Source organism: Typopeltis vanoorti, chromosome 19, assembly GCF_054136105.1.
Source record: "Typopeltis vanoorti isolate ZY-2024b chromosome 19, IOZ_Tvanoo_1.0, whole genome shotgun sequence".
NCBI classification, from domain to species: domain Eukaryota; kingdom Metazoa; phylum Arthropoda; class Arachnida; order Uropygi; family Thelyphonidae; genus Typopeltis; species Typopeltis vanoorti.
This window is the reverse complement of record NC_143567.1, coordinates 70,873,887-70,898,132: the sequence shown is the minus strand read 5'-3', so window position 1 is coordinate 70,898,132 and position 24,246 is coordinate 70,873,887. Positions and strand designations below refer to the sequence as shown.

The 24,246-nt window shown below is 35.0% G+C and overlaps 1 protein-coding gene across 1 annotated transcript in view; it reads left to right on the top strand.

The window, feature by feature from the left end:
• ABCB7 (ATP binding cassette subfamily B member 7) overlaps positions 1 to 24,246 on the top strand; it is a 211,508-nt gene that overhangs the window by 86,859 nt on the left and 100,403 nt on the right. Inside the window, exon 7 of the mRNA XM_090408836.1 lies at positions 18,432 to 18,520. Coding sequence (XP_090264962.1) covers positions 18,432 to 18,520 — 89 coding nt within the window. The remainder of the gene's footprint in view (positions 1 to 18,431; positions 18,521 to 24,246) is intronic.

Here is a 24,246-nt window from a genome sequence, read left to right as displayed (position 1 = left end):
AGTACCAGGGGGCCATCCATGGAAACTGGGCAAGAGTGTGGTTAGCAATGTTAGCAAGAGGGTGTTAGAACTAGGTTTTTTGCATGGAGAGTGGTGAATGAGTGGAATAAGTTGCCAGAGTCTGTTGTGGGTGCCATGGTGAGTGTGTTCAAGGCAAGGTATGATAGATACCGTGTGGAAGCTGAATAGTTGTTGACATGATGTTTAGGGCCTCCCTCGATGAGTCTAAGGACTTCTTGGAGTTGCCTGTAATAATAATAATATATTTACAGGATATACTGAAAAAAAAGAACATTAGAAAACTCTCCTAATTTTACATACTAATCAGATTCAAATATGATATCAGTAAAATTAAGAGCATTCCAAAAGCATTTAAAAGAAGGATGTTGAAGACATCAAAAAGAAGTGTAAGAACTCCAATTAAAAAAAAGTACCTTAACAGCTAGGAGACTTAGGACAAGATTGGAGTTCACCACCACTAATATGCTACCAGTACCAAAACAGTATTTCTGAAGCTTACATGAAAATGGAGGCTTCTGAAAATGAAGATGTAGCAGCAAGTGGCTACTACAGTATATCTTCCACATCCATTATAACTGTTTTTTGCTTCATTTGATTGCACTTTATCTCCCAATCTTTATTTATTCTTTTTTTGTAAAATATGTGACATTTTCTCTAGCACTGGACAGTTATCCCTCAGTTTACCTCATTTAACACTTTATTGCCAATCACGTGATATCACCTCATGCGAGTTCTCACCAAACGGCCGATCACACATTATCGCGTGGACGTCGCTATCAAGTTTCTAAACTAAATAAAAAAATTAAAAAAATTTGGCCACCACACGAAATTCCAATTTTCAGCTTGGCAATGAACGTGTTAACCCATTCCTCATAGTTTACTTCATATAGTCTTTCTTGGCTCACTCGTGACCAACAACAGTTACAGCACCAATAAGTGTAAATGCATTCCTCTGCATTCCTACTAGAATCATATCTCTAACCTGAGATACTTTCTGGATGGGAAAAAAAAGTGAAAATTAACAATAATTACCACTAACCCTCTCTTGAAACTACATGCAAAAAATAAATAAATAAATAAATAAATAAATAAACATAAGATTATGCCAACCAAAACATTATTGTCCAGCCCTAGTGAGCAAACAGAATCCAGTTTAATATCTGTCCCACAGTGTGGACAGAATTCCCTCTCAGTGTAGGATTATTAGGATGAACTAAGAATACTTAGAATTATCTCCAATATCCTCTCTCTCTACTTCATAGGAAATTCCTCTTTTCTTTCTTTTCTCTGAAAGCCATAGTCTTACTAGAGTCTGCCAATCTTAATGAGCAGTAGGCATCATGGGACTGGAAACAGTCTCAAAACCAGGACACACCCTCTAGTGGAAGTCCAGTGTTCATACTAATAACATACAAATATAACATATATAATCATCTAATTGTTGCATTGTGTCAGATATTATATAATTGAACTCAAGATTCCATCACATGTTCATAAAAATAACATGCAGATGTTTCTTTTGCTGAGTGGTTTTCTCATGTGCTACTTGCCTATGAAATGATCTAATTTCAAGTACTACATTAGAGGAACTTGTATATTAGTTATTTAAGACAGGACGAATTTCATCATTCTCATGGTGTAAGTCTTTTTGTATGTTTCATTTTGGTAGGGATTTTTCTCTTGATAAAATGAATCCTTGGATATTTCTGCAAAACAGGCAAATGGGTCTATAACATAAACCTATCTTCAGGCATAATAAACAAGTATATCACCAACAGTTCCAGTCTCCAACAAACATATAGGTTGATAGATTACATTTGGCTCATGCAAGTGGAAAATAAGAAATAATAGTAGGATGTTCCCCTATCAGATAATAATGTAATATGTATGCATTTTTCCCCCATGAAGGATTAATGGAAATTTTCTAGTCATTGCCTTATTGATTTTTTTACTAATGCAAAGGTAGAATATACTGATGTAGAAGAGTTTTTTTTTTTTAAAGTCTTTTGTTGGCATTTTTTCTGAAACTTGAAGACTTCTTGTAGCATAAGGTATGTCATATAGACAGATTAAAATTATGTTTATATTATATACTCATAGGATATGTTAAATGTAGTATTTTGTTTCATTGCATTTTGTAGTTATTAGAAAATTGATTTTAAATTTTAGCAATGTGCAATGTCTAACCATTATTAATTTTATTTGCATTGCACTGATTAATAAACATAGTTATAATATACATGCATGCAAACCATATATTTTTAATATATAAGTTAATGGATTTTTTTTTCATCTAAGCTCAAGGAATATAGGTAAGTTTATTTATTTTTGTTGAAGGGATAGTTTTTTTAATTACTTTTTTTTTGCCTAAAGGCTGTGACTTTTAAGGTATAAAAATTTTTTTTTTTTTAAATTTCTAAACTATTATATTGTATGAGTACTTACTTTGTAATACCTACCTGTCATTATTTTTCTAAAGATGACTAATCTTTAAGTTAACACCACCTCAAAAATCAAAGTTGCCAATTTTTTCATGAAATAAAAATTTCTAAACCTCTCATCTAGACATTGAAATGCATTATTTGTGAAGCTGAGATATTTGTATTTTTTGGTCTTATGGATAAAGAATATTAGAAGAATAAAAAATGACACTTGTATGCTATTTGTGCAGTCAAATATCTTGCATTGTTATCCAATTAAATCATTTCGAGTAATGTAAAATTTTTATTCTGGATATTTTTAATTTTCTTGTGTGTTATTTTCATTTCTTCCTTCCTTCCATCAGTGAAAGATGAGACAAATGTTAAGTGACCTGGATACCAGAAAAAAAGTTAGAACTCAGTTGTTTCTTTCCATTTCTTCCAATCCAGTACTTCTGTCCCCCCCCCCTCTTCAGCCTCTTATGAAATCCCTTATTTTATTGATGCTTATGTATGTATGTATGCTACAGCTTGGAAATTTGCTGATAAACCTATCCAAGTTCGAGATATATTTTTGCAATCCAATTATTGAACAAGTTTGCCTACTCCCATTACTCCCACCAAATCTTTTCTGGAGTCATGTAGAAATGAACAAGCAAGGCCATAATTTTAACATTATTTGTGTTAACAACAGACCAGGAGGTGTTGCATGTCTGTATTGATTAGGACAGTAGGATATGGATCAAAGGAAGGTTGGCAAGTATAAAAGAGCAACACCTTGGTTTTGCTGACTTCTTTTTTGGAAAATTTTTTTCTGTTTATCATAAAAAAATGCTGAAATTAAAATTAACCATGTTATTAAATTCTGAAACTTTTGTGAATCAACACAGGGCTCATCAAGTTCAATGAGAGCTCATGGCATTTTGTTCTGCATATCAGTTTGGTTCAGAGCAAAACTGCTTATATTTGTTTTTGCTTATTTGAAGACTTTTTTTTTTTTTTTTTGCTATCCTAATGCATCCACCTGACATATATTAAAACTAAAACACAAGTCGTTTTAACACTACTACTGCTATCACCACCACCACTTGATTTTTTAAGTAGTTCATCTTTTATGTCCACTCTAAATAAATCCATATACCATGTTTTTCATCTTATCCCATGTAAGTATCAAAATGATGTTTGGTGACTAGCGGCCAATCTGTCACTCACTCATTTATTCAGATACTGTGAATATTATATTTCACTAGAAATGCAACATTTGTAGTGAAGCTGTGATGTTTTGCATGTTGGTATTATTATTAATTTAAAAAAAATTATCCCATCAGACAAGCTATATTGTATAGTTTGTTAGTCACCATACCGCACACTTGCAGAAAACTTTTGGTGTACCTTTACAATGTTTTATGTGGATGAGTCCATGATTGAAGTTTCTGGTATTGTTGACCTTCATTGTAAATAAACTTTTTGTCTCTAAACAAAATACATTATTATTATGAGTGACTCCATGGAGTCTTTAAATTCATGAGAACTCCATAGTGTTCAGGGGATGAGGTCCTAAACATCATGCCAAGCACTGTCCAACATTCATGTAGTATCTATCATATACTGATTTGAACTCATTCACAGTCATAATCATAGCATCCACAACAGACTCTGGCAACCTATTCCACTCATTTACCACTCTCCAGGCAAAAAGTCTAGTCACTGACACCCTATATCGTTAATGTACAAATTAAATAGCAGTGGCCCAAGAATAGAGCCCTGTGGCATGCCACTAGTCACAGACCTACTGGACTCTACTCGTGAATGAACTACATTCTGTATCTCCACCAACCACCCTCTTATCCACTTCACCAACTTTATGTCCATCCCCATGTGCTGCAGTTTATTAATTAGAATTCCATGCAGTAACCTGACAAATACCTTTGGAAGGTCCAGCAGTATTACTGTAAACCTTTATCCATCTCATCTGTCACTGTGTTATAAAATATGAGCAAGTTACTCAGGCATGACCTACCTTTTACAAAACTATGTTGCCCTCAATATAGTATTCCAATTCTGTCTGTCTATTCCTGTATTTTGCTCTTGACCAACTTCTTCATTACCTTGACTACAACTTCTGATATGCTGATTTGGTTGGTAATTTGTTACATCAATCTTGAAGACTCCTTTATGCAATGGAACTATTTTCTAACTATTCCGCCCCCCCCCCCATTGGGACTAATCCAGAACTGAGATTTAGATTAAACAATGTTGTCAAGGGCACTGACAGTTCCCTAGCACCTTGAGCTGGTATACCATCTAATCCCATAGCTGTATACATCAAGGTTTTGTAATATGCAATGCACCTCTAGTTCATTTACCTCAGTTTCCACATAAGCCTTTGCCTCTCATGTTACTGCAATATCTCCACATGAATGATATACTCTTGCATTCCTGATTTAGTTACCTCCCTACCATCGGCATTCATTAAAAATCATTCTGCCATAAACATTCTTTCTTTTACTTGCAGCATATCCAAAGAACTGTTTGGGATTATCTTTGGGTTGCACTGCTAATTTCCTTTCATTCTCTGCTTTTGCCTTTCTTATCATACTGGTTACCCTTCTGGCCTATGCTTTGCACTGTTCATGTGCCTGCTGGTCACCTTTCTCTTTGAATTCCCTCAACAGATGTTTCTCTTTTTGTAGCTCCTGCTTAATGATGGTATTCATTCATTTAACATGTTTATGTCAGGGTGATAGTAGCTCACTCGCTGCAGACCTAACCATCTGGCAAAGTAAGCAAAATTACTACCACTTTCATTCCTGTGTGTTGTCAGATGTGTTGCTTTTCATGATGGTTTCTTCGATTGTAACTAATCATGTATTGTGCTGGGTGGGATAGGGAAACGGAATGTTCTTTTTAGAATTTATTAAAAACAATAATTAAAGATAACAATATATTTGATTATTAGTTACTATACTTAATTTACTAAAAGATATAAAGAATAGCAAATATAAGGGAGAGAAAGAATAGGCATGAATAAAAATACTTTCAGCACTATAAAATTGATTATGAATAATATATATCTCTGATATTATATGTGTGCTTGTGTTATAAGTATCTGTGGGCGGAGTGAAAAATATGTGATCCTATTAACTATAGACTTTCATATTTGCATTTATGATGGGCATAATTAAAAAACTTTTGAATAGATGGAAAGGGATTTGTTTGTGAAATATAATCACTAACCAATAAGAAACAGCGACTGTATACATAGTTAGCTCAGTCTAGAACTATAGGGGAAGGGCTATGATCTAATAATGCTGATCAGGTGATTCATGTGGATATGGCAGGAACACATGTGGGTTGACTGAGGAGCAAATATCTTGTATAATTTATTGTGTTTCGTTATATGTATTTCTTTCTTTTTATATATATATGTATATCTCACTTTATTTTCTGATCAGTGCTTTTTACATAAAAGTATAATATATGCATAAATAATTTTGTTCCTTATACAGACATTTCATTAAAGTTAATTACTATGGTTATCGTGTAATTTATAAACAAATGTGAGAATAAAAACAAAACAATATCTTTAAAGATTAGATTAACATTTGAGTTACCAACTATGTATCCTTTCAGTATTACTACTACTTTATTTACAGCCCTTGTAGATAAATTCTCTGATGCAATTACTAGATTTAACACTCTCAAACCCCCTAGTACAGTGATGGCGAACCTTTTTACCCAGGTGTGTCAAAAATCTTTTTTTTTTTTAAATATTGACGTTGTTGATGTGCCACTTGCATACATGCATTATAAATTTAACTACATAATCATAGATGGTGACTTATACATATCATATTAGGCTATTTATATAAATTTAACTACATAATCATAGATGGTGACTTATACATATCATATTAGGCTATTTATATAAATTTAACTACATAATCATAGATGCTGACTTATACATATCATATTAGGCTATTTATTTAATAGGACATTGATATAATATCTATGAATTCATATTATACAATTAATTTAATGAAGTGAAATTACAAACTTACATTACATTTAATGACTTTTCTGTTGCTGAGTACTGGTAGAAAGTTGCTTTATAGAAGGGAGGGCTATAGTGTGTACATTTTAATGCTACACAGGCAGCGCTCAAATCATTGCTCAATCTATTTCTCCCTTTCCATTTGATATTATTTAAGGCAGAAAATAGAGTTTCACAAGAGTATGTAGAAGATAAAATTGTTAGAAGAGCTTTAGCAAAGATTTTAAGAGCATGAAAGTTTTCGGAAAGACTATTCCACATGCTTAGAATTTCACAATCTGAATTTTTACATGTGGTATCATGCAGACGTTCCCGCTCAAGTTATAATTCATTTCTAAGAGCAATAAATTTTCTTTTCCAGATAGGATTACACTGGAAGTCGGCTAGTTGCATTTCTAGATCTTTTAAATCCAACTACTCAAAGCCATCTAATTTAAGATCCATGAATTCTGTTTCATCAGGATACTTTATGAATTGGATTGTTTGTTCCAACATTCAAAATTGCTCAAATCTAGAAGAAAACTGCTCAGTTACTGACTTTAGAACTTCAGTAGATTGGTTGATATGTTGTTCACGATTTTTGTGGCTGGTTTTGTTAAAAAAAATTTTCACTCTTGGGAAATACATAAAATTGTTACTTTCTAAATCACGTTGAAATATTTTGAGTCTATTCTCAAAGCCGAAACCTACCTTCATCTTAACTGAGAGCAATCTTACATGATTTATCGCAGTTTTTTCATCAGAATATCAAATATTTTTCAACATCCAAGGTGTGTCAGTGCTGACATGCGTGTCATAGGTTCGCCATCACTGCCCTAGTACATTCTATCACAGGAGTGTCCACAACATGGCTTGCGACATGATCTACCAGGAAAAAAATAAACAAAAAACAGAAGAGGAGACAACAAAAAAGAGGAACAAAATTTAAAAAAAAAAAAAAAAAGAAGAGAGGAGAGAAAAACAGTTATTAAAAATTACTGCAATAAAAAAAGTTTAATTTGAAACATTAAATGAAGTTTACTTTGAACAATTAGAATCATTTTAAAGTCGAAACATAATAATTTTAGTTACTTATTTACTGGTAGAGGCCTTCCTTGTATCCATTTTCTTAGTCAACTCCTTAAAATTAGGTGTGTAATTAGTCAAAGCAGTTCTTACAAACTCACAACCGTACCATTGCATTGGTCAAAGGTAGCTGCTCTTCTAAATCTTACTGGAATTGTTTTGGCTCCAAAAGGACGCATAGTTGGCCATCCCTATTCTGTCACATGCTGAGGCAGCATGTGACAGAATTATTCGTAAATGCATGAATTTCATTTCCTTCCTTCCTTCCATGTAGTTGAAGTAACCATAATAATTACCTGTCCTCCATACTTATGAATGCATACTATTCTCATCATTCTTTACATCCCTTGCTCTATAGAGCAACCAACTGTATATTTTGTTCTGCTGACCACTATCTTACACCAGATGGCTTCAAATGTGCTATTTTCACTGGCCTGCAGTTGAACTCCTACCTCGTTGATTGCAGTTCATCAACTATCAATCATGCTACCCTAACTCCCATTCTTTTCTCTCTATCCTCCCTGAAATCACTATACCCTTCACATTCTATCCCACTAACTATATCACCTTCTGTTAGCCATGTCTCACTAATGCCAATAACCTTTGGCCAAGATGAACTAACCAATGCCCAGAACTCCTCACTCTTGTTCTGAATGCTTCTGGCATTAGTGTACATAAAGTACAATAGTCCCTTAGGTCCACCACTGTCCTTACACTTTATATCCACTTTTCTTTGTTACCAGTGCTGCTAACTTAAACATTTTTTTCATATTCTTACACTCGGCTGCCTCAGTGGTATCTGTGTACTTGCTCAACAGTTTCCTCTCTAAAAGCTCTAGTTTCTCTGATTTTGCATATCCATTTTCATATCATTCTACACAGGGGTGGGGAGGGTAATCCAATCCCCAGAATACAATCCCCCAACTTCCCAGATTTAAGATGTTGAATTTGCTGATGTATTCCAGATATAGTTCTTCATATTATAGAATATTTTATTCCTACTATACTTTGTAGGAAGAAAACTTTCTATAATACTGAAGGGTTACAAAGTATATTATACTTGATAAGCAATTATATTCTTATCCTTCTCAAACATAAGCAACCAGAATTTTGCATGAAGTGTCTTCACAATAGTCTACTTGTATAGAGGTTTCTGTGTCTGGCTCCTACTGATGAGACTTCAGTGAAAGTCAGCCTGCATATAATTGTGAAGATACTTTACACACAAAATTTGTTTGCTTATATTTATTTAGATGAAGGATAACATCAAGAATATAATTTCTTGCCAGGTATAATATACAATCCTTCACTGTGTAATCTTTCTCAGACTGTTATACAGGCCATGAAGTGGGAACAGTTCTTTGTGATGTAGAAGTCAAATGTAATGAGTATGTACTGTGAAGTTCATTTTTAGGAGTATTTTGTATGCATGAATCAAGTAATGCTGAATATTGCAATATATTTTATTTATAACAAGAATGTTTTTGTTATTTTCTGAAATTGCATAAACATTTCTTTCAGTTTTTGATATGACTGAGCAATACAAAGAAAGGTAATCCAAATGTTTACAACAGATAATGTAGGAGTGATTGTTAGCAGTTTGTCTACATAGAATCAAAATTAACTTCTGTGGATAATGTTACAATTTGTTTTTCAGTTGAGTTATTGAGCATGAATTACAATGTTAATTAAAAAAAGAGCACTTTTAAATTTAAAGAACAATGTATTATAGTACTTAAGGCTGATGAAGGCAATTCAACTGTTGTCATGAATACAACTGATTATATGTCCAAAATTTCATTTTTACTCTCTGACACCTCTACTTGCATTCCATTGGATTATGACCCTACTTGGACAAACTATGAAGAAACCAATAACCTTTTTTATACTACGTGGCCTATGGATCTTAAAAAAGACTGAAATCTATACACCCCTTAATTCCACAATTATATGGAAGACCCAAGGTACACACAAGACTGATGTTCCTCTTCAGCCTATTGTAGATGGTATTAGCTCTTTTACCTATTTGCTATCAAACATCTGGCTAATCTTCTAAAGGAACATATCAGACACTTGGATGCCTTCATCAAAAATTTGTAATGGGTTGTAGAAAAAAAGGGGGAAATTTCTATCTTACCAATGGACATTCTAAGTATAGATATTGTATCATTGTTCACAAATGTTCCTATAGACAAAGTTATGGCACTTGTAGGTAATCTGTTCCCTCTTTACATCTCCCAACTATTTAGACATTGTCTCAACTAATATTATTTCCAATGGAATGGAAAATCTACAAACAACTATCTGGCCATGAAATGGGAAGCACTCTATCTCCTCCATGTGCTGACCTATTCATGGAAAAGTTTGAAAAAAATTTATTGCTATCTACATATCCTAAAAAGATGACATATTTGTAATCTGGAAACACAATGTGACTGAGTTACACAATTTTCTTTCATCTATTAACTCCACTATAAATTAAATTCACTTTAAACTTGAAAATGAAGGAAAATTATGTTTCCTAGATCTGAAAAAGAGGGCGATCTCTCTCTCTATTACAAGAGATGAAGGAACACTAAAAGTAGAATTCCATTCTCTTCTCCAACTATTTGTGAGCAATGAATAGGCTAAGAAAATGGTACAAAGAATACTATTCTCTATTCCTTCTCCACAATAAATCCTTGACATTCGCTACAAAAGCTTTGACTTCCATTCCTTATATTGGCAGACTTTCTCTCAAAATTGTCAATCTCCTGAAATCTCATGACATAAGAGTGGCTTTCAAGACCATTGTGACTATACGAGTATGAGCTCTGTTACATTGACCCAAAGACCACAACCCTTTCAACATACATCCATGTTCTTATGGCCTTGCTTACATAGGACAAACATCTAGAAGTTTCTAAAATAGGCAAAAAGAGCATATTGGAGACATCGGTAACAACAGATAAGACAGCTCAGGTTTGCCGTTCCGCTTTTCCCACCTGACCTGATCTTCCCTTTCAGTCATTTCCCACCTTAGTATTCCTGGTGAGATTTTTACAGGGTAATTCACCATTGCTTTCCCCAACCCTCAATTTTTTCTGGGCTCGGGAGGACTGGCATATGGCTGGGACATATTCACGACTGTAATTCATGTGTGTTCACGGGGCCAGTTTGCTGTTCTGGGGGATGAAAAATCCAAGTTTCCAGGTGAAAAAAAAAAAAAAAACCCTACCTCTGTATGAGACCAGCTAACACTCGCCTTTCTTCGAAAGAGACAGATAAAGGTTCTTCATATCACTGACGGGAATCGAGCCCAGGTCTTTCCGACCTGGGCTCGATTCCCAGGTCGGAAAGACCTGGGCTCTCCCATCTACAATCGAGCCCAGGCTTCGTCTATACTGACTTAATTATGGAGGCTCGACTTTTCCCATGCTCATCACAATATCAAATGGGACAAGAACTCCATACCTTACATAGAACATAACTTCAGCACCTGCAACATCAAAGAGGCTGTGATGGTTATCTGCTCACAAGGCACTCAATAGAAACTAAGGAATGATTTTGTCTGACATTTGGAAGTCACTTATTAGATCTTTCAACACATCAGACTTTAACTTTTTTTTCCAACTATCATTCATATTTGCTGAACAATGACTGACCCATGCCGGCTTCCATACTGCACTTGTTTCTGACAGTTCCTATATATGTTCGGTTTTAGTTATGTAATGATTCATTGTGTATTGCTTATTGTATATTTTACCGACAACACTTTTGTTTCAGACAGCTGTATAAAAAAAACCACTTGATAGAATGATTTGCAATTTCACTTGGATGCTTATGACAGATGTACCAACTTAGGGAAAAAAAAAATCTTGCTGATAGTGTTGCCATCAATGTTGAGGCTGAGAACTTTTCAGGCCACTCATGTATATTTTTTACCTTTTCAATGAAATGTGAACTATTCTTCACAAATGATTCTGTTTTTCCTATGTGTGGTAATATCATGTTTGACAGATATTTTGCTAAGTTTGAGATTGGAGAATCTCTCCCATCTACAATTGGCTGTAATGGAATATCCTTTTTGTGTATTTTTGGTGCGTCATAAATTCTTGGAACCAATGGATGTTTTGATGATAAAGATTTTTTAACTTCTTCTTTTGATCAAGTCATTGGTTTTATTGTGTGTGTATGTGGGCGCACCATGTGGGATCCCTGTCTAAGGATGAATAGGTATTGGAATCTTCTAATAGGCTGTTCGTTTTTCTTGCGTATTCATCTGAATTCATAACTACTGTTGCATTTCCTTTATCTGTCTAGACTATTATTATGTTTTAATCTCGTCTTAATTCTTTAAGAGCTATTTATTCATATTTGGGCAAATTTATATGTGGTACTTTACATTTTAGTAATGAGGCTGAAGTTTGTATTTTTTATTATTATTATTATTATTTCGGGCGACTCCAGGAGTCCTTAGACTCATCGAGGAAGGCCCTAAGCATCATGTCCACACAACTATGCGATTACATTCTCACAGTATCTATCATACCTTGCCTTGAACTCGTTCACCGTCATAGCACCCACAACAGACTCTGGCAGCTTATTCCACTCATTTACCACTCTAAAAGTAAGGAACCCAGCTCTAACACCCCTGCTAACCACACTCTTGCCCAGCTTCCATAGGTGTCCCCTAGTTCTCCCACCACCAGTCCTGATCTCAAAAATATCCTCTGAATTAATCCTATAGCATCCCTTTAGCAATTTGAATGTCTCAATCATATCTCCCCTTTTCCACTATCAACTAGTTTCTGCAACCCACAAATCTTCAACCTGTTCTCATATGGTTTATTCCATAGACCTGTTATCATCTTAGTCACTTGCCTCTGGATCCTCTCAACCTCCTCCCCATCAAGAAGGAACCGAGGTGACCAAATCTGGTGCAGTAGTCGAGATGAGGTCTTATCAAGGCTCGGTACAGAGGTACAATAACTTGCTTGTCTCTGCTCTTCAAGGTATTTTTCAATAACCAAGTGAGTTGATGAGCTGATTTAGATACTTTTGCAATGTGCCCCCCTAAACTTCATCTCCCTATCCACCAACACTCCCAAGTCCCTGGCCTCATCAATCTCTTGGAGTACAGTTCCACCAATGTGGTATACTGCTGCTAATATTTTCACCCCAAAATGCATAACCTTACATTTTGTCACATTGCACTCCAATCTATCTAAGTCATCCTGCAAGACTTTGACATCTTCTGCATTCACTATTGCCCTACCCAACTTTGCATCATCAGCGAACAAATGAATTGTCCCACTTAGATCCTTCCCTATATCGTTAATGAACAGATTAAACAGCAGTGGTCCAAGAACAGAACCCTGCAGCACACCACTAGTCACAGGCCGTCTTTTGGACTCTACTCCTGAATAAACTACTCTTTGATATCTCTCCATCAACTAACCACCTATCCATCTCACCAACCCTATATCCATTCCCATATGTTGTAGTTTACAGATTAGTATTCCATGTGGTATCCTGTCAAACGCCTTTGCCAGGTCCAGCAGTATCACTGTAAACCCATTTCCCTTATCCAGTTCAGCCATCACCTTGTCATAAGACTTGAGCAAGTTACTGAAGCATGATCTACCCTTCACAAAGCCATGACACTACCCTGTACAGTATCTCATTTTCATCAATCCATTCCTGTATTTTTCCCTTGACTACTTTCTCCAAGACCTTGACAATGACTCCTGATATGCTGATCAGACGGTAATTTGCAACCGTAGTCTTGGATCCTCCTTTATGCAGTGGTACTATTTTCTTCTCTTTCCACACCTTCGGGACTAAGCCAGACCTGAGACTCAGATTAAACAACATGGTCAAGGGCACTGATAATTCCTTAGCCGCTTCATGCACGACCCGTGCCGGTATACCATCCAATCCCACAGATGTGTTCATATTAAGGTTCTGTAATAGACTAGTCACCTCCACTTCATTCATCACTATTCCCATATAAACTAATGGTTCCTTCATTTTTTCAATGTCACCACCTGGATGATATGCTTTTGCAAAGTGCGCGCTCAGTAACTTCACTATATTGACTGATTCAGTGACCTCCTTACCATCGTCATTCCTTAAAATCATTTTGCCGTGTACAGTTTTTTTCTTACTTGCAGCATATTGAAAGAACTGTTTGGGATTCTCTTTTGCTTGCATAGGTAGTTTCCTTTCATAATCTGCTTTTGCTTTTTTTACTACACTCGTTACCTTTTTGGCCTGCACTTTATACCGTTCATGTACCTGCAGGTCACCCCTTTCCTTAAATTCCCTCCACAGTTGTTTCTTTTTCTGCAGCTCAAGCTTATTGGTGTTATTCATCCATTTAACCCCTACTTGTTTTACTATTCGCACCCTAGGTATACAATCAGCCATAACCTCCTGTAAATGCTCCTTGACCACTTCCCATGCTCTATCAATGTCCAGCCCTTGCAGTTGTACATGCCATGGCACTGATCCAAGCAATCTCCTAAGCTTGTCATACTTGCCAGCACGGTAATTCCACATATACCCTGTTTTAATCGAAAATTCCACACCTTTAGCCACCTCCCAGGTCAAGACCTTATGATCACTCTCACCAATAGGTGGCAACATGGTCATATTCATTACAGTCAAATTCTCAGATGCTATTACCAGGTCAAGCACTCTCACACCCCTAGTATTTTCAATTACATGCTTACTCAGATAGTTATCCCTTAATAATTGAATAAAATCCTTTTCCTTCCTCACATTTGTCCTCTCCTCCTTCCAATCAATGTTACCATAGTTGAAATCCCCCATAATAATTACCCTCCTTCCACTCATTTCATCAATTTCCCTATGCATACTATCTCCACCATCTATTCCATCACCTGGTCTTTAGCAGCACCCAACTGTATATTTTATTCTGCCAGTCTCAATCTCACACCAAATAGCCTCAAATGAGCTCCTTTCACTATCCTGCAATACAACTTCAATTCTCCTTGGCTGCAGTTCATCAGCTATCATCAGTAATACCCCTCCCCCCATTTTATTCTCTCTGTCCCTCCTAAACACACTATAACCTACACATTCTATCCCACTAACTATATCATCTTCCGTCAGCCATGTTTCACTAATGCCAATAACCTGTGACTAGGAAGAGCCAATGAAGGCCAAAAATTCTTCTTTCTTGTTCCTAATACTCCTGGCATTAGTATACAGACACTTCCTAGTCACATCACTTCCTAGACACAAATGTCTAGGAAGATTGCAGATTCCTTTTCAATTTGTGTTATGATGTCTAATTTTGAAATAAGTTTTAAAAGAGGTAAACCGTGAGTAGACATAACTATACATAATAAATAACGGAAAAACTCACGTAGAAATATTATTTAATGGTATAATTTTCGCCTGTGTGTCACAGGCATCTTCAGTACAATTAATCATCCAGGTGTCTACCAGATTCCGTGCTCTTGTGGATTATGTTATTTCGGACAAACGGGAAGATCTGCCTCCATTCGGCTAGAAGAACACCAATCTTATATTGAATACTTTAAACCTGAAAAGTCTGGACTTGCAGAACATGCCATCTTCACTAGACACAGAGTTCATTGGAGAAAGACAAGAGTTCTTCACAAAAGTCAGTTTCTCATGGAACGCCTTTATAAAGAAGCATGTGAAACTCTACTTCATTCTCCTAACTTAAACAGATCCGACGGCTTACGTCTATCCCCTTTATGGGAGATAGTACTTTACAAATCAGCTAATCTTTCCTAACTTTTTATTGTATTAAATTTTTTTTTTTTTTTTTTATTATTTATTTATTTATTTTTTTTTTTTTTTTTTATTATTTTATTATTTTTTATTTTAGGAAAGTTATTGACCTTTTTAGTTATCTTACACCAGCTACTTAGGTGGCGCTTTTTGGAATTGTCAGTTAGTGTTTAATTTTTGTGCCTAATTGTACTGAAGATGCCTGTGACACACAGGCGAAAATTATACCATTAAATAATATTTCTACGTGAGTTTTTCCGTTATTTATTATGTATAACTAATTTTGAAATGTTCCGTTTATTTTTAATAAACTCCTTATATTACAATGTGGTCTCAATACCAAAAACTTCCTACAGAAACTTATGTGTATATCTAGAAGAGAGCACTGTTTCTTGGAGGAGGCCAAGAAGGCTGCGGATGTAATGTGAATATATGCCAGGAAATGTTTAAGCAAAGTTAGCCCAAGAAGAGAAATCTGATCTTTTCTGGAGTTCTCAACATTATCAAAGGAATTGAAGTGAGATCTTCCTCATGAATGGCTGTTTTGGTAACATTGTTCACTAAGTTGTCCTTGGTTCCAAGTTTTGCACTAACGCATCCATTCCAAGAACAAATTCCATCAGTTGTTAAACATTGGTCTTTTTTTTAATCAGTTTCATAAATTATTATTAAGGTAATCAGTTTGATTCAAATTTTCTTGTAAATTACAATATGAACTCAACTTAGTTACTGTATTTGTTGTTTGATTCAGGGGCAATTTTCAGATGTTTATCTATTAGCATTTGTATCAACATTTTTCTTGTAATAGTGAACTTTTACTGTACTTGTATGACAAATTATGTAGCATTGTGTATATACTAGTAATATTTTTTTAATATAGAGGAGAAGATTTTTACCAAGTCATCCACTTTTGTATTTTCTTTGTATGAAAAATAATTTGGTTAGAGTCTTCATGGCTCAGCCAGTAGCATTGAACTTTTTGATTGGAAAGACTTGAGTTTGAATCCTAAGACGATATGAACCTTTATAAGAGCATGTAGCATTTCCGAATGTAAGCTATCCAAGTATTAATTAGGTTTCTGTGGAGCTAGGTTACTTGAAGATTATTTTAAAATGCTTAATTTTCAGAAGCATTAGCCTCAGTTTAAATAATTGTTAATTTCTCAATCGTTTTGATCATATCTTTACTTAAATTCCCTTTTCCTGAAAAAGACAGATTGATAATCCTAATGTCCACATTTTAACTATTTAAATTTAAAATAGTTAAATTTTAACTATTTTAACTATTTTAAAGAAATAACATGTTATTTCTTTAAAACATTCAGCTGACCATGGCAGATGAAACACATCCATTATCTAATGCTTTGCATTCATGTAATTTCAGTGTTATTTTAATAGTGCACTTTGCATCAGTGTTTTGTTGGGTGGAAATATCCATCATGACCAGTTTGGTGGTTAAATCTTTTTGATTAACTATCAGGAAAATGGATACGAATAAAAACAGCATTATGCTTGGGATAAATTGGTGAGCGTTATGTGCACATACATCTTATGTAATGAATAATAGTCTACTTGAAATTATTGAAGCAAACTGTAATTACTGTAAGTTTTTTTAAAGAAAGAGATATTGTCACAAACAATGTCACACTGTGTTTTAAAGGATAGTGCAGAATAATAGTCTGTTTGAAATTATTTTAGCCGAACTGTTATTCTAAAGAATCAATATTTTGCACACAAAGAATGCTGCTATCTGGTCTTTTTACTTTCATTTAGGGGCCTACTGAGATCTGTTTTGATAGCATTAATGTTAAATAGGAAATAAAATTTATATTGGGGTAAAGTAAACAGGTAAATGATCATTATGAAACATTGTCTAGAAGAGTAATGATGAGAAGCATTTTAGCTGAGTAAAAGGAATCAAGACAGTTCTATTATTGTGTGACAATTAACAGAAAGAAGGATGTGATTGTGGAAACATAACTTTATTGAACATGTGGCTGTTACGTTCATACACAGTGTGTGCGTGTGAGAGTATCGTATCGTAACTGTTAAGTTATTATTATTATTAACATTTGACCTCCATGGAGTCAGACTCATTGTGGGAGGTATACACTATTGCACACAGTGCTCATCCAGCTGTGCCTTAAACTGATTCAATGTGTCTACACCAACAACACACTCAGGCAATGCATTCCACTCACCAACCACCCTCCATGCAAAGAACCTACTCCTCACTCCTCTATTCACACCCTTCTTATACAGTTTCCAATGATGGCCCCTTGTTCTACTCCCCTCTCCCATTCCATGGAAACTTCTTACATGTCGACCTGATAACAATTCCTGACTAGCTTATGTCTCAGTCATATTCCCACTCTTCCTCCTATTCACAACGCTCTGCATCTTACATTCTCTCAAACTGTCCTTATTCCACATTCCAAAGACTGCTGACTACTTTGTGAATCTTCTCTGGACCCTTTTCAACATATCCTTGTCACCATGAAAACCCATCGACCAAATCTGTGCACAAGAATCTATATGAGGCCCGATCGAGGCCTTATACAATGGAATCATAACCTCTATTTCTGCATGTTGAGACCTATGCATCATTGTCATTATCCGATGTGATGTCTTCACAACTTGTGCAATGTGGCCCCTGAATTTTAGGTCCTTGTCCACCATCACTCCTAGATCTCTCATCTCCTCTACTTCTGTTAAAGTTTCCCCACCAAGTGTATACGTTGCATCCCATCATTGCTTACCATATCTCAAAACCTTACACTTTGCAACATTGAACTGGTTCCACTTACCTGCTTAATCATACAATCTATTCAAGTCCTCTTGTAAGGAAATAACATCTGCTTGTCTCTGCATTGCTCTCTCCTCAGTTTTGCATCATCTACAAACAGCTGGATATCACTAGTTAAACCCAACCCAATATTATTAACATACAAATTGAACAACAATAGTCCTATTATTCAAGAAGTTTCTTTTAGAAAATCATAATAAAATGCTCTTTCTTTACTTTTAGTATATAGTGTGGTGATTTCTTAAGTTCTAAATGTTATATCTTGAAATTAACTTCATTATTTCATATATTATAGTATTACAAATGTGGTGGCAAGTTTGCACTAGTAACCTTAGGATGCATCGGTACATATGCTGCTTTAACACTTGGAATCACTCAGTGGAGGTAAGGTTTCGTTTAGATGTTTAAGCAAATAGAATTTAACCATAACTTGTGAATGTTGCTATTTAGCATAATATTTAAATAGAAAGGTTTTTGAATTTTATTTCTAAAGCATTCGTACTTCTGATTTTTCTCCAGCTATTGTTGGAACAACTACTTTTTCAGAAGAATATTTATATGAGGACTCAAGACAGAATACAGATTATCAACTGGAACAGAATTTTATAGCAAAAAAAAAGGTGATAATACAATGGGGTGGGAAAAAGATTGTGATGTTAGACTTAATTGGCAAGTGTTACATATTCTGCCATATTAGTCATAAATCAGTTAGTACAGTTGCATTACAATAAAGAGTATCCAGAGGTCAATTGTCTGATGACATTAGAAGATGTATTGGTAAAATAGCCTAAAAATAGTTGTGAGATTATGCAAATTGAGAAATGGAGATGGGTCCTACAGAATATGTATAGATATGGCTAGGTGTTGGTTATTCTTAACGTTAGTTCACAGTATAAACCAGTAGTTCTTAAACTGTGGCTCATTGCCATTAGTGAGCTGTAGCTAGCTCACACGAGCTAGTTATTAAATTTTCAAGAATTTTGCAAGGTGGTTGTTAAACTGACAATGGTTGTAAATGTATACCAGCACACACTTCAGTCTATAATGGCACACTTCAATCCATAGGGGAATTTAGGTGATAATCTTGTATATGATGGTAAATCTAAAGGTGGTATACTTATTTCAGCACCCTTTGTGCTTTTTTTTTTTTTTCTCACACCCTTCTCTACACAGTAAGTCTTTATAGGGATTATCTGTTCCAGAGATAATTTTACAGTAATATTTTTAAAGAAACATCCACTTAATTTTGCCCAGGCTGCTGCTGCTTAAGGTAATAACATTCCCCTGTTTCAACTTGGCTCATAAAATTAAGCACGTTTGTTGATGTGTGCCCAAATGGGATTCATTTATACTTTCAAGGGGTTTTTGTTAATTTCATGAAAAGAGAACCCATCGCGTTTTTAGTGAGTGGTTGTTAAAAATTTATTAGCACACCCCTAGTCATGACCCTGTTGGCATTGCAGCAAACAGTGATCACTGTGAATAAACTACATTAAATACTTATTATAGAACTATTGAAATTATTATTCACTACAGATTTTCATTATGAGCGGGGAGTTGAAAAGTTCTGATAAACACCTAGAACAAAAATTATTAAAGCAACTGATATAACCACAAGAAAGAACATATCTTAAAACACTTTAACCTCCAAGTTTCATCAAATTGTAAGAATTTGTCCTTTTTCTTTTAGGATATGCAGTAGGCCTCCCATATCCGCGGGATTTGGTTCCATTGTCTTCCTCAGATACCTGAAACCGTGGATAGTAGCGAACCACTAGTGAGACCCAGATTTTTGCACATATATAGCAAAATCGAAGCAGGAAATTATCAGTGAATTGACTTAGTCTCACGTGCTAGGACTGTAGGGTTCTTTAGTGAATATGTTATGTAGTTAATACATAATGTATACACTAAATTGTATGGCTAAATAAATAATAATAAAAAGAGTTATTTTTTTTATTAAATGAGGTAAATTCTAGACTACCACTTCACCCGTACTATCCAGGAATGCTATCTACCACATTTGGGTACACATTCCATTGCTCCACAATAATAATATTACATATTTATTTAAAATTATCATGAAACAATTTTTACAGCTTTCGAATCTACGAGGAGCAATGGAATATGTGCCCAAATGCGATAGAAAGCACCCCTGAGTAGTGCGGATGTGGCAAACCAAAAGAATTGCCTCATTCAATAAAACTTAGTCTTTAGACAAATAAAATTTAACCCACATAATAATTATGTAGAACGAAATGAGAAAATATGCTAATGAAAATGTAATTATTAATAAAATCTTAACATTTTTATTCTTATTAGGAGGAATCAACTGAGATCAGAACACTTTGTTGTGTTCAGCTACATATTTATTCATCTTCTGAATCTTTGGCAGTCAGCTACTTGCTTGCCTACTGAGCAAATGATGTGAATGACTGAGGATCATCGATAGTAGAAGCTTTGTCGACTTTTTTAAAAAACATCGTTATTGGAAGCTGCTGTCTTTGTTTCTTCAATTCAGTAAACAGGTTCTGCAAAGGTTCCAAAGCTTCTGTTATTGTGTGAGTAATTTTTATGCTGTGTTCCATCATTGAATCATAATCCATTATCTGTTCCTTTAATGTTTGAGCCATTCCAAATATCGTGGCAAATTTTTCGAGTGTCCTCGTTGGTGGTTCTTGTTCACTGTCATCCTCATTGTCATCTTCTTCTGTAGAAGATTTGGCAAGATCATTAAACTCCTTGTTAGTGAGCACCTCATGATGTCCATCTATATAATCATTCAATTCTTCTTCTGTCATCAAATCCCTCTCCACCTATTTTCCTTTTTTTTTTTTTTAAATAACGAAACCTGTGGTGAGATCATAATTAAACGAAACACACATATTAACCACAGTGAAAATTATTTAATTGTAAATATTTCATCCTAAGTATCTTAGGACATCATCAGTACAGTAGTTTAAACAATAATAGGAATAACATATAGTTAGGGCTCATGATTACAATAGAATCTCATTAAATAAACGTGCATAACGTGTTTCAGAAGTAAAAAAAAAAAAAAAAAAAACTAATAATTATTTAACACAGTTTTGTATGACAATTTCCCATACTTTAGGAATAGTAAGAACGTCGTTGTGGTTTAAATTTGGTCTGTGTAGTAGGGCTTCAGAACTTTCTTTGTATAAATGTTCATGTTTATATAAAGATCTATGTAAAAGTTTAGACTTTTCCCAATGGATCCTATGGCTTGGATTTTCAATTCCGTGTTGAGAGAGGCCAGATTTCTGTGGTTTAAAAAGGCGAATGTGGTCTTGATGTTCCGAGATGCGTTTCTGAACAGACCTACCTGTCTGTTCAAAGTAAGACAATTTGCACGAGCATGGAATCTCATAAACGCCAGGCAACATGAGAAGTGGGAGTTTGTCCTTAGGAGAAGGTAACAAGTAAATTTGGTTGATAGGTTTGTAAGTAGTGGCAAAATTGTATTAAATATTAAATCACTATTTAAATTAAGGGGATATTAAATCCCACATTGTTTTAAAACAGAATAAGAAACTCAAAGATTGGAATCAGAGAATTTCATGCCGAATATAGTATAGTAAACTATAAAAGTATCAGCGACTACTAGCTTGAACTAATGCACATAGTCCAAGTACGTAGTACAAACTCAGGCAACTCGTAGCAAAGGCGGCAAAGTTCTGATCGCTATTCTTGGTATTTTCCATAATGTAAAACTCCTTTCCTAGGAAATGTATGCAGTTATACATTATGGTGGGAGGTCACTACCCAGACCAGTTTCAGCCTTTATTGAGGCTTCATCAGTGAGTAGTTAGACCAAATGAATACCAAAGGGTATAGCGAAAAGAACTTATATACTCTGCTATACGAGTTGTCAAAAAGGTGCACCCATTAAGTTACTTAAATATATAAGGAGCCAATAGGCTTCATTTCGGCGATATAAACATTATTTAAATTAAGGGGATATTTAATCCCACATTATTTTAAAACCGATTAAGAAACTCAAAGATTGGAATCGGAGAGTTTCATGCCGAATATAGTATAGTAAACTATAAAAGTATCGATGACTACTAACGTGAGCTAATGCACGTTGTCCAAGTACGTAGTACAAACTCGATTTTCCATGCTGTGTTAATTATTGTTGTTATCTGTGAGTTAATATTAGGAGTGTCTTGCGAATTATGAATGGCATCATTCCACAAATTCTTCCAACATGCATTTACCATATCTGGATTCAATTCACCCATTGCTCCCTTGAAGAATACAATTGCATCTGCAATTGTGAATGATTTCCAACATCAGCAGAATCCTCAATCATTGCACGAAACATATCGAAAACCTGACGAACATATGAGGCTTTGAAGCTTCTAATGACATCTTGATCTAGTGGATCAAGGTGTCATTAGATGGGAAGAAAACCATTTGAACATTTTCATCTTCAGTGTCTAGTGACCCAGGGTGCCCTGGAGTGTTGTCTATTATCAATAAAACTTTAAATGGTAATCCTTCCCTCTCCAAGTATTTTTTCACCTCCGGATTAAAACATTGATGGAACCATTCCGTAAATAACACGGCCGTGATCCACGCTTTCGGATTTGATTGCCAAAAAAACAGGCAGACAACTTTTGTTTTTGTTTTTAAGGGCACATGGATTCTGTGCTCGGTAAGCAAGGCCAGGTTTAATTATATGACCAGCTGCGTTGCCACAAAGTGCCAGCGTCAATCTGTCCTTAAATGTTTTAAAGCCTGGTGCTTGCTTCACAGTTTTATGGATGTAGGTCCGTTGGGGTATTTTCTTCCAAACAAGGCTGGTTTCATTACAATTAAAAACTTCTTAGGATGATAACCTTTCTCTGCAATAATTTTTTAAAATTCTGCTGGGAACAATGTAGCAGCTTTTTTCTCATCAGCTGATGCAGATTCTCCTGTAATTTTTATGTTTTTTAGATTAAACCTAATTTTGAATTTATGCAACCAGACCTTGCTTGCTGTAAATGACTTTTCTACCTCTTCTGTTTCATCATGCAGCTGCATGTCTTCATATTGGCTCAGTGCTTTTTGTTGTAACTTGTTACTGTCAATAGGAATCCTTTTTCTTGTCATGTCTCCCACCCACAAATTCAAAGCTTTCTCTACCTTGAGTAATGCCTTGTCATGCACTGTACCCTTAACTTTTGCAGATTCGGGCACAATGGAAAGACTGGTACGAATTTTTTCTTTGTTCTTCAACACTTCACACATCGAAGATTCGTTTTTATTATAGATCTTGGCAATGGTTGCAATTGACTTTTTTTTCCACTTTATTCATATCGATAATCTTTGATTTTTCACTAATACTGAGCACTTCACGTCTTCTCTTCGGTTTTGAAGCCATTTTTAAATTTTTCACAATTTATTTGCTTGAATTTAAATACAATTTTTAATTGCATTGACTGACAATCGATTGCTTTCTTCGACAATTCGAGTAAAACTAAACATAAACAAACACGCATGTGTAAGTCCACATGCCTAGCAAAACAAGCTTGTTTCGACAAGTTTTCAGCCTGTGCATATGCATGTTTCAGCCAGTACGGCTCTTGACCGTTTTGCATGCTTTTTTCGAACTGCGGATAAGTGATACCATGGATACAGGGGGCCTACTGTACAAGAAAATATGTCAGAGGTTTCAAAGAAATTCGAAGACACAGAGGTACGGGCAATCATCAAGTTTTTCTTGCTACAAGAAAAGTTCACAACTGAGATTCACCAAACTTTGTGTGAGATTTTGGGGCAAGTGTTTCTCAAAGTGTTGTATGTGTACCCTGGGAGCATGTGGTAATTTTTGGCTATGCCTCATTAACTCATAGAATCATTATTAAGAAAAAAGGAACTATTTCAAACATATATATTTCTCAATAAATTATATATTACTTCTGAATTCTCCTACTCAAATTGTGATAACTTCATTTGAATAGTTTGCAAATTCACAGGCAATCACTCGTGAATCTTCGTTCAGCTTCATATATGAAGCCGAACATTGCGAGCCTGCAACATTGCAATGAGTGTATGATAATGACTGATAAAAAAGTAATTATATGAGTCATTAGTAGATG